Raw genomic sequence first — 12279 nt, forward strand, 5'->3', positions numbered from 1 at the left:
TTTTTCCCATTTTACACACAAACATACAGAAGCATTGCTTAAAGTGTATGAGATGTACTATGACATAGTTACAGGAATTGGATATTGTGCAAACACCATATCTACATAGGAGCAAGGTAAGCAAACTGTCTCTCAGTGGTCTGGGACCCACGTTAATACAACTGCCCAAAGGATTGCCTGAAAACTGTCTGTCACCATCAGTTCTGCCTGCTCTACCTGGTCTCTAATAGCTGCACCAGCCCTAGCCTGCCATCTTGGCACTGGGCTTGGCATCAGTCTTCCCCTAAGGCTAAGAGTTTCTCAGTCCGGGGACCTAAGGATAAAGGATAAATTCCACCCTTGGCTTTTCTTTCTTTGTGGTAGTAGGGCTCTCTGATCCCTGACTGCTTCTCCACATTTTTAACTCCTATCAAAGGTTTTAGAGCTGATACCAAGAGCTCAATAGAAAGCAAATGTTTAGAAAATAATGATGGAAACATATGTACAAATATGCTTGATACAATTGATGGATGGATTGTTCTAAGAGCTGTAAGAGCCCCCAATAAAATAATCTTTTGATTTTTTTTAAAGGGTTTTAGGACAGGCCCCAGGAAAGATCCTGTTACATCAAATCAGGGCTGTGATGGGATTAAGTGTGTTGTATCCCATCCATGGTCCTCTGACACTTAACTGATAGGCTTATCAATCAAATCACACCAGGAGCGATCATTACACAACTGCCACATTGTATATTACACAAACCAGAGAACTGTGGTCTAGTCCAGTCGGCACATTATTTTTTGAGGGAGTCACCAGTCGGTCCTGGACAGTTTTCCTTTGTAGGTAACTGCTCTTTTTCCTTTGCTGCTTTCAAGATTCCTTCTTTGTCTTTGGGCTTGGAAAAGTTTTATGATTTGTCTTTGTGGGTTTCTTTTGAGATCTGTCCTGTTTGGAGTTCACTGTGCTCCTTCTTTAAAAATTTTAAAAACAGATTTATTGGCATATAATTCACATACAATTTAATAGCTCAATCACATCAAGAGAGCTGTACAAACATCACCACAGTCAATTGTAGTCACTGTGCTTCCTGATGCATGTCAATGTGCTTTCCACTTCCTCTGTCATAGTCAAATTGAACATCTAGTCAGCAATTGCCATTTGACTGTAATCTTGGCTCTCAGGTTCTTTTTGGACCCTTCTTTGGATTCTTTAAAAATAGGGACTTTTATTTACATTGCTGTATGCATTTATTATTAGCTAGTATTAAAGAAGCAAAGAGGAGGCAAAAGATGCACGAATACGAGAAGTGTTAACAGGAAAAAGTGACTAAAACCATGGCTGTGGGAGGACGACCGGGCTTTTTACCCCTGTAGAGTCACAGACTCGGCACTCACAAGGGCAGTCCGACTCCGCCCTACTGGGTGGTTATGAGCCAGAAGTAACTTGAGGGCAGCGAGCAAGTCACTGCTAGCTCATTTCTTTACCCTTTTTAGTCTTTAGCATATTACCTATCGCTTAATATATGAATTGTTTTTTTTTAATTCTAGTGAGAGCCCGTGAACAATGGGAAACTTTTTATTTTCAGTTATGGGATTTCAAAAATAAGAAATGAACAACAAATAGGAGCAAATATGCTCTCTTTCTGATAACCATGCTCTGACTTCACATAGGACCCAGGACACTGATACCTAGGAACCAACTGACCGTGGTTTATTCACTTCTGAGGGTTAAGGTTTCATGTCCATCTATCTGAGAATGTTTCCTAGTTTTTCCACATTGTAAAATATAAAACATTAAGTTTGCAGTGGGGGAGGGGGGAACAACAGCAACAACAAAACAAAAATGGGGATGAAAAACCTAAAAAAATTAGTGGATTCACAGAAACTACTGGCTTGTGCTCAAGGACACGCAGCCACTGGCTGGGACGCAGTTGGGTACTTACTGATCATGTCTGGTATCAGGAATGTTTCTGTCCATTCGTAACTTATCACTTTCCACTTGGTTAAACTTGTTCCGGGCATAGGGATCCTGCCCAGATCGGACCATTGTGACGCCAACATAAGCTTCCTGGTTAAAGTCCTGCCACCGGACTTTGCCTAAAAGAAGAAGAACAGAGGTTGTGGGACAAATGGGAAAATGAATCGAATCTGTCTTAGTACAGAGACTGCAACAATAAGGTACTAACCAGAGAAAGAGTGTCTAAGTCTCTTCTTGGGGCCCTAAAGACATAGTGGTTATGCATTAGGCTGCGATCCACATGGTCAGCAGTTCAAAACCACCAGTCACGCCAAAGGAGAAAGACGGAGCTTTCCACTAGTCTCACAGTCTCGGACACTCACAGGGTCAGTTCCACTCCACCCTGTCCTACACGGTCATGAGGAGTCGGCATCCGACTCCATGGCAGCAAGTAGGAGGTATCTTTCTTAAGGCAACTCTAGTCTTTAAATTATGATGATTACACCGTATATACTCGAGTATAAGCTGACCCAAGTATCAGCCAAGGCACCTAATTTTACCACAAAAACTGCATAAAAATGTGCTGGAAAACGCGGCTCATACACGAGTATGTACAGCAAGTCACTATGGGAGAAAGATGAGACTGCGTGGTCCAATAAAGAGCTGCAGTCTCTGAAAGCCTACCTAGGGTCCCTGCCAGTAGGAACTGGCTCCACAGCCCTGGGTCTAGCTGTGTTTCATTGTAATATGCCATTTTGATGGGAGGGGACTCTCGTGGTGCAGTGGTTACACACTGGGCTGCGATCCGCAAGGTTGGCACTTTGAAACCACGGCAGAAGGCGTTCTACTCTCACAAACAATTACTGTGTCTGAAACCCACACACAGGGAGCCACCATGAGTCATCCTTGACTCCCTGGTAGTGTTTGATTTATTACCTGAGAGTAGAAAACTACATATTTAGATGGCAACTTGAAAATTAAATATCTATCTAGTGAATGAAATTTCCTGCCAAGGTATCTATTACTGTCGCACCATTTACAACTTGTGAAAAAGAATTTTCACCTTTCCAGAGACGGGGGTAGGGCCAAAAAGCATCTCAAATATGGAAGGAGAACATGAAACATTAGGTATACCACCTAGCAAGAATACATCAGTAAGCTTGAAAATAACTGTGGGAATATCAACAATCCCCAAGGAACGTATTTCAAAATGCTTCTCCAGGGAGACCTCCTCGGGGAGACTTCGGGAAACTGTTGCCATGACTGACCGCATGATAGAGACTAAAGGGCCCAGAGACACCGAGCACACCCACTCGATCACTGCCATGCTCGAGGACACAGGCATATCACCCTTTCTCCGCTCAGACGGGAAGGAAGTCAGGCCTTTTCACTGAACCCACTACTCAAAGGAGCCTTGCATCTTTAGAATGCCAAGAGTACAGATCGCTCAGAAAACCACACTGTACTCAGGTGGGTGTGTCCGTATAAGCGGAGTGGAATCTAGAAGGTTAAGCCAGTCATCCTGGGCAAGCCTAGTGTGAAGACATGAGGAAAGATATTGGTGTTTGCAAGGAGGAGGAAAATGGGGGAAGGAAGGGCATGCTAGAAGGCAAAGAGAAAATTCCCAACTTAGAATACAAGGGGTACGCAAAAAAGAAAAAATGGAAAAAAGCATCGCTGGGCATAGCTTTCATGGTACCCGTTTTTCTCGCTAGGCGAGCATCGAGCAATACTCAAGTTAGTTCTTCTTCAGTCAGTTGATGTGGTAAAATGTACTGATTGATTTACAAATGTTAAATCAATCTTACATTCTTGACATCAGTCCCACTTGGCTACTCTATGCGAGGGGGAAGCCTCCCCCAATCACCAAACCCTCCCACAAAAACAGTGCTTTTTCCCCCACTGGGTGAGCATCCAGCAACTCGCTCTGTGTTAGCACACCCAGTGGGGGTGCCTGGGAAGGTTCTCTCTGGTCACAGTGAATTTTTTCGTAAAAGCAATTTTGCTCGAACCTTGTGTTTTTGTGTGTGTGATGGATGATTTAAGAGAACAGAGTGTGGCTGCTCAGGGAAAGTCCCGCAGAAACTGTTGTGGTGTTGAACACAGCTTACAAGGACAGCGCTATGGGAAAAGCTCAAATGTATGATTGGTTTACTCGTTTCAAAAGAGGTGAAATGTCGATTGACGACAAACTTCATTCTGGACGTCCATCAATTTCCTGAATGGACAAAAATATCGACAAAATTAGTGCACTTGTGCTTGAAGACCAACGATGACGAAATGCCACTGAAGAGATGGGGACATTATTTGGACTATCTTGGAGTTTGGTTCATGGAACTTTAATGGAAGATTTGGGGATGAGACGGGTCACTGTGTAATTTGTGCCTCGGGGACTGACTGACCAGGAAAAAGAGCTTCGAGTGGAAACATGCCATGCTTTGAAAGAACAGCTTTGAAGGGACCCTGACATTTTTTCCAAGGCCATTGCTGGTGATGAGACATGGTGCTATTCTTACAACCCCGAAAGCAAACATCGATCAAGCCAGTGGAAGATGCCACGGTCACCCCGACCAAAAAAAGTTCATCAAGTGAAATCAAAGATCAAGACGATGCTCACTTGTTTTTTTAATGTGAGAGGAACAGTGCATTTGGAGTTTGTTCTACCAGTTCAGACTGTTAATCAAGCTTTCTATTTAGAGGTTCTGAGATGATAGCATAAAAGTTTGTAACAAGTGAGGCCTGACTTGTGGCAGACGGGAGACTGGTTTTGCCATCATGACAATGCACCTGCTCACACAGCCATCTCAGTGCACACTTTTTGGCAAAAACCGCCATGCCTCTCTTGCCCCACATACTTTCCTCACCTTGCTCCATGCAACTTCTTTTTGTTTTCTTGAATGCCAAGAGACATGGAAGGACAGTAATTCAACGAAGTAAAAGAGGTGAAGAAAAAAGCAGATGAGTTTGAAAAATGTTTCCCAGAATGGAATCATAGATTTGACAAATGTGTAATGGAGAATACGTTGAAGGTATTAAAGTGTGTTTTATATTAAAAAAATTAACTACATAGCTTTGAAAAAGAATTCCATTTGAGGGAGAACCCCCTCATATAGCCTGCATTTCTAGCATTATCTGCCATTTGCTATCTATGGTGTGGGACAATTATTCATTCTTTAAAAGCAAATTAAGTTTCCTTTTTCAACAAAAAGAGAACAAAAGTTTTTCATGACAAATTCCTTTATCCAACAAGTAGCGATCGCCTACTATGTGTAAGGCACTGCTGGAGATATTTAGCAGAGAGCAGAATCCACTTAAAACATAAAACAATCTCAGTAATCCTTCTCTCATACAGCATATTCAATTTAAAGTCATTAAAAGTACCGTGAGGAAACCTGAACTAGAGGGCACCGAATTCCATGCCGGTCTGTAGACACTAAACTAGCAGTAACTAGCACAGGCAGGGAGTGAGTTGTGCAGCTCTCTGGGAAGGGATTGCAACGCAAAGGCCCTGAGATGGGAAGGAACGCAGCCTGCTGGGAAACAGGCAGGACTGGATTTGAGTAGGAAGACTGTGGGAGGTAGTAAGCGGAGAGAGTCCTGGCTTATCAGGGTCAATAGCGCATCTATAACAAAACAGCACGTGTCCTTGTGTTCTCACCTAGGTGTTCTCAGCACACCATCAACAGAGTGTCCTCTTTCCTTCTCCAGTCCAGGGGGGAGGGCGCTGAGGTTCCATTACATGGGATTTGTTCACGGCTCAACAGCGAATTTTCTATCTAAAAAGCTCATCCGCTTCTTGTTACAATTGTCCTGCAAGGTCAAAGCCCTCATTTTACCACAGCTGGTTGCCACAGCAATGATGCTTGGGTCACAGAGAGGTCCAGCTACTCAAATGGAAAATCTGTCCCAGAGCGCACATGCTTCTCGGGATCCCCTGCTGCTGACACGCCCTTGATAAAGGCCTGGCAATGGAGGCAGCACACATGTTAGCATTTTATCCCTCACCTCATGAGATTAGATCTGTATAAATCCTGCTTTACATGCAAAGACAACCCTCAAAATACTTATTGGTCCTTTCTCTTCCTATCTTATCACCACCCTCAGATAGTCACAGGGACAGGGAGAAAACACATCCACTGCAGTAAGAAGCATCCCGCCTCGATTCCTCACTACACTCGGCTTCTCCTCTCAGACAGGTAAGGCAGGCTTTGAAACCTCCTCTAAGGTCTACACTAGCAGTGCCTCTTGGAGAATTCAAATGAGCTGGCTTCAACACATGTGTTTTATGTCCTGCCATGTACCAACAGGGGATATGAACAGTGGAGCCACTGCAGTGGAGCCCCCCACACAGTTACAGAAGACGCGCCCCTAGAGAAGCCCACCTAGAGCTGCTCACATCAGGGTATGGGCACAGCCGATTAGGCATGGTAACTCTCGTACAGTGCTGCCTGTCAAACATGCCTGGCTGTGACACATATTTGTATCTTGACCCAAATGTCACAGTACAAACACACTCGAATGAAATCAGCTTCACAGAAGAACGCTTATCCCTATTATATGTGACAGATATATTCTATTTTTAAAAGTATGAATGTGACCCACTTAATTGGTTTCATAGTCTAATAATGGGTTGCAGCTCTTAATTTAAAAAATCTGTTTTAGAGATCCGTTACTGAAATTGTGCACTAGGAGGGTAAAGTCACTCAGGGAGAGGAAGGTGGGAAGAAGCAGGGGTAGCAAGGTTCTGGAAGTGACTCACGACCCAGTCCAACCTTATGCAGTTAGAGAAGAAGCCAGTTGTAGAGATTTCAGTGCATATAAGCTAGAGGTTGATGAGAGAGTGAGTCAAACAATAGATACGATTGTGAATAAAGAAACCTTAAAAAGCCATCCCATCAGACAACTGGAGTAAAGACATTTAAGAGTCAGCTATGTATATACAACAGTCAAATAATGTTTAGAAACAAATTTTGGGGATGCTGACATTCAACGTTTTATCTGACAACATCAATACTACAGGGGATGTAGACACTAAATTTCCGTATGTTGAGGAAGTTAAGGTGGTTTCCAAATATAACAGAGTATTGTAAATGTAGAATAATAAATGCAAAGCTTATGGTAATAAAAGAAGATTGATTAATCGATTCACCAAAATAAAGGACAAGAGAAACAAAATACCCAATAAACACAAGAATAAGTGAAAGGAAAAGAAAATTCATGTGTACAAAGGGCTCAGCACAAAAAAGAAATCATTAACGTCACAAACTTGCTGAAATAAAGCCTTCACTATTGATAATCACACTTAATTTTAAAAGAATAAACCTTTCACCCAAGAAACAGATAGTAGCGGAATGGATTTTAAAAACACAATCCATTCATAAGTTGTTTACAAAAGACACACCTTAGGCACAAAGACACAAATAGGTTAAAAGTCAAGGAAAGGAAATTATACACATGCACACGCAAAATACAGTAAACAGAAGTGTGGCTACCCTAATATGTGATGAAATAGGCTCTAAGACAAAATCCATAACAAAGGCAAAGAAACATATCGATAAAGGGGTCTATCCAGAAAAGAAAAATTTTAAATGGGGGAAAGCATTGCTTAGGCAATGCGAACGTCTGCACCCAGTTGCTCACAAGGGCTGCAATTCCCACAGGGCCCCTAGAGGCCAGCGAGAGGAGCGAGCAGTGAAGATCAAAGACACATGGAAATAAGTATAGTCCAATGGCCTTGAGGACCAGGCAAACAGCTGTCGCCATGACTCTGAGACAAGATAAACAAGATGGTAGCTGGGTCAACTACCACTACCAACTGCTCCCACAGGGCTCACATTAGAAGGGCCTGGATAGAGTGGGAAAAATGCAAACAAAAACTCAGGATTGTCAAAAAACATTCCCCAAATGACTGGTCAGACCAAGGCTGGTCAAACAGGAGGAACCCTGACACTATCCGTAGTCACCATTCATGTATGGCAATAAAGCACCCCTATGACCTACTACGCTTATAAGGGAAACAAAAACAGTGGGGAAGTATGTACACCTTAGACTAATCAAACATTTGAAATCAAAAGGGCGGTATCTACTAAAAGGACAAACTTCAGGAAGGCTTGGGAAGGAGGGATGGAAACAAGAAACACAGGAGAGAGTAGGATAAATGTTACAATGTAGCAATCATAATAAATGACTGGAAAAGTGATCTAACCTGTAAACTTCCACCCAATTTTCACAATAAAAAGCTTAAAAAGCAAAAAAGAGGCCAAATCATTAAGAATCAAGTAAACTGATACCAGAGGCAGAAACATCACAGATTTAAAACAAGAGAAGAAATTGAAGATGTCATCAACATGACAGACCAATAATGCTCGCGTATAGACACAACAAGTCTCAACAAAATTCAACATGTTAATAAAAGTATACACCATAACCATTTCACATAAGGAATGCAAGACTGGTTCAATATTAGAAAACCAAGCTATGTAATTCACCGCATAAATAAAACAGGGGTGATCCAAATTGATGCAGAGAAAATATTTTCTAAATTCCAACACCCTTTGCTGATAAAACTTAGCAGAAAAATAAGAATAGAAGGGACATTCCTCAACATATTGAAGGGCATAAATGTAAAACTAGCAGTCAGTATTAATCCATAATGTAGAAAGACAGACAGAGTCTCCCCTGTGAGAACAGGAACCAAGCAATGATGATCCGTGTCACCCCTTCTAGTCGACACTGTAGTAGATAGAAGTCCCGTTCAAAGCAATAAAGCAAGACAGAGAGATCATGGTTATCCAAAGAGCAGTGGAAAAGGTAAAACTATGTTTAAATTTAAATGCCATTTTTCTATACATTTAAAAAGAAGAATTCCACAGGAAGCTGTCAGAGCTAATAGGAGAACATAGCAATGTTGCAGAGCACCAAGACGACACACAAAAATTACTGGATTTCTTTACATTAACAAGAATTATGAAAAGGTAAATTTTTAATGATATAATTTATAGCAGCTCCCCAAAAGAAAAACACCCAGGAGTAAATCCAACCAGAGATATAAAAGACTTATCGACTTAAAATGATAAAGCACTTCTGAAAGAGCCTAAAAGAGACCTACAGAATAGAAGTCCATGTTCTACACCCTTGCCTAGCGATCGGAAAAGCTTGAAAGTGACCGTTTCGGATACAGCTATTGGTTCTCACTCATCTGGAACAAGAGTGTCAGAGTAAACACGTCTACCTGCCCACATGAACCAGGCATCCTCTACCCTTAGAAAAAAAGAGCTTTAGATGGTACCTACCACCGTACGTTCTCATCAGGACCACATAGATACATCCTAATAGAAATGGAGAAGAATATCGAACAGAAGTCTTAGTTTTCAAAAGGTCTAGACTTGCTGGGACAAGAATGCCAGAGACTATTACACTGAGATAATCTGAAAGCCGTGAGCTAAAAATCTCTCTTTCAAATCCCCTGTTAGCTGAATTGTGAGTTAGCTTGTAATGAAATGACTGCTGCGCTCGTGTTACAAAAGATCTCTGTGAGACCACATGGACAATAAACGCTCGCAAGTGAAGGGAGAGGGCTGTGAGGCTACCACATTCAGGTGAACTGAACACCCTCAACAGAAATCATGAGCACAGAGCCCAGATCCCCAAACCATGCCGGTATGAACAGTTACAATGAACCTGTTTGTTGTAAGTGGAAAGTTAAGAATTTTAGGTAGAAATATTTATTTTTGATATATATTAAATATATATATATATACAGTTGCATGTCATATATATTCCATATACTATTTATACTTGAGTATAAGCTGACCTGAAAATCAGCCGAGGCACCTAATTTTACCACAAAACTGTATTAAAAATGTGCTGGAAAACTCGGCTTATACGAGTATATATGGTATATAAGAAAATGGAACTTGGCTGAGTAGAGACAGTTGATGGAAAAGATTTCAAAAATATAAAATGCTACATAAGAAGGCAGATACCAACTTCAAATCACCAACGATGGCAGAGAGCAAAACAATGAGAACAGGAAGAACATCATCCTTAGGATGGAAGTTAGGACAGTCAGCTTATTCATAAGCAAGGTTAGAAAACTATTTGTGAGAGAATTTCCTGAAGAAAGTCTTCCTTAGATGAACTCTTCAACGCTTGAAGTGGAGGTGGTCGTATGACCTCTTGAGTGGTCATTAGACCTCTAATTCCGTAGGTGAGAAAATACCACCTCCGGAACTAAACCAATAGGAGCGTCAGAGAGAGGCCTTTGGGGCCCCAGAACAGAGGGACAGAACAAACACAGGAGCAAAACCACGGGACTGAGCCCCAAACTGAACCCGACTGATGCTACTGCCCTCTAGACCTACGAAACTGGAGCAACACTCCAACCCCTAGAGGACTCATCCAAATAAATGAAACAATGAAAGCAAAGGTAATTCTTAACTATGAGTTAGTACAGAACTGACACTAGCAGGCAGACACAGTGCGGACCCTGCCTCACTGAGGTGACGCCCCTGTGCCAGAACAGGTCACCTAGCAGGGTCCACAGGGCTGACACCCCCCCCCCTATCTGCATTGTGCTATTGACCCTCTTGCCTGGTTATTATTTTCTGCCTTCTAGAAGGTCAGGGGCTAAAAGGGGACCCTTGCCTTTTCTCAAGGTTCCCAAAGAAATGTCGGGGTGGGTCATGCCTCAGATCAGGCAGATGCCTACCATCCACACCCCATGGTTACCTATGAGCACCTCCCGGTCCTACAATGCTTATGAGAAAGATAGAGGGGGCGATCAGCAGTTAACCCATGCTGATACCCATCCTTCCGGTTCCATCTGTCATTCCCAGAGCACACCTGGAGAAACAGTAAAAACTGTGAGTCAGTCCTGCTTGTGCCAGGCAGTGGGGGTGGGGGTGCAGGGGTGGGTAATCATACCTCAATGCAGGAAGGGAGAGGGGACAAAAGATTCAGATGCCTACAATGAGCCAGGATCAAGTCGCTTTAGAAAATGGAAGTTCTAGCAGTAAGTATAAGGCAGAATTAACTTCACTGTCAGGCACGAGGCCCCAACTTTCTCATGGATGTCAAACTTCTGAGAAAAAGAAGTGCTCGGCCTAATACATCCATGGCAGGAGTGTTCCCAGTGCCCCTGATGTGCAGGCAACAGCTTCCACCCTCCACTCCTTCCTGTCCCCTGCAGGGGCACCTCAAACAGGGCTACCACCTTCTTCTGTCTGATGTGTGGGTACGGGCAAGGACCTGAGTGGCCACATCAGGGCTGAAGTCACTGTCCCCTGCAGGAGCTTGGCCACCTCTTCATGAAGGAAGGCTCCTGGTTGCTCACACTGCAAAGGGCCTGCCCGGCATCTGCATCAGCAGTCTCTTACCCTCCCCCTCCAGACAACTTCAGACAACTTTCATAGAAACCTATTATTAGAGTGTCACCTCTGTTTAATCATTAACTTTGCATGTTGCCCAGGAGAGCGCCAGGATCACTATCTTCAGATCCGTTTGCACACAGACATAGCATGGTTTGCGCCGCTGTGTGGCATCTCTCTCAATCACTGTCACTTCCTAGAATTACAGCAAAGGTCCCCACACACACCTGTGGGGCTGGCAGTGCCCATCTCTCTACTTATTTGTCTAGACTTGGAGACGCGCCCACTTAGAGCAATCTTTTTTGTTATAATTGGGGGCTCCTACAGCAATGATCACAATCCATACTTTACCCATTTTGTCAAACACATCTTTACATATGTTGTCATCACCTTTGACAAAAAACATTTTCTTTCTACTTGAGCCCCTGGCATCAGCTCCCCTTTTTATCCCCTCCCTCCCTACCCCACGCCCACCTAACATTCTATAAATTTTTTTTTCATGTTTTACATGGACTGCTGTCCCATTTCACTTACCCTTCTGCTGTCCATCCCCCTGGGATAGGGCCACACGTCGATCATTGTGATCGGTTCCCCCTACACCCTTACCCTCCTAGTATCACTGCTCCTCTTATTGGTCCTGAGGGGTTTATCTGTTTTGGATTCCCCGTGTTTCGAGCTCTTACCTACACCATTGGTAAGATAGGATTGGGGTCATGGTAGTGGACGGGGCAGGAAGCATTACAGAACCAGAGGAAGGCTGTGTGTTTCTTCAGTGCTATACTGCACCCTGACTGGCTCTTCTCTTCCTTGTGGCCTTTCTGCCAGGGGGTGTCCAACTGACTACTGCTGGGCTTTGGGTCTCCACTCTGCCTTCCCCCTCATTCCATTGATATGCTTTTTGTTTGTTTTGGGTCTTTGATGCCTAATACCTGATCCCATCAACACCAAGGTGAAGAAGGCATAGGATGTGGGGGGG

At 43.2% G+C, this 12279-nt stretch overlaps 1 protein-coding gene across 1 annotated transcript in view; it reads right to left on the reverse strand.

The window, feature by feature from the left end:
- GALNT2 (polypeptide N-acetylgalactosaminyltransferase 2) overlaps positions 1-12279 on the reverse strand; it is a 227465-nt gene that overhangs the window by 87849 nt on the left and 127337 nt on the right. Inside the window, exon 3 of the mRNA XM_075531987.1 lies at positions 1922-2075. Within this exon, the coding sequence (XP_075388102.1) occupies positions 1922-2075 (154 nt within the window). The remainder of the gene's footprint in view (positions 1-1921; positions 2076-12279) is intronic.

Source organism: Tenrec ecaudatus, chromosome 1, assembly GCF_050624435.1.
Source record: "Tenrec ecaudatus isolate mTenEca1 chromosome 1, mTenEca1.hap1, whole genome shotgun sequence".
In the NCBI taxonomy this organism is placed as follows: Eukaryota; Metazoa; Chordata; class Mammalia; order Afrosoricida; family Tenrecidae; genus Tenrec; species Tenrec ecaudatus.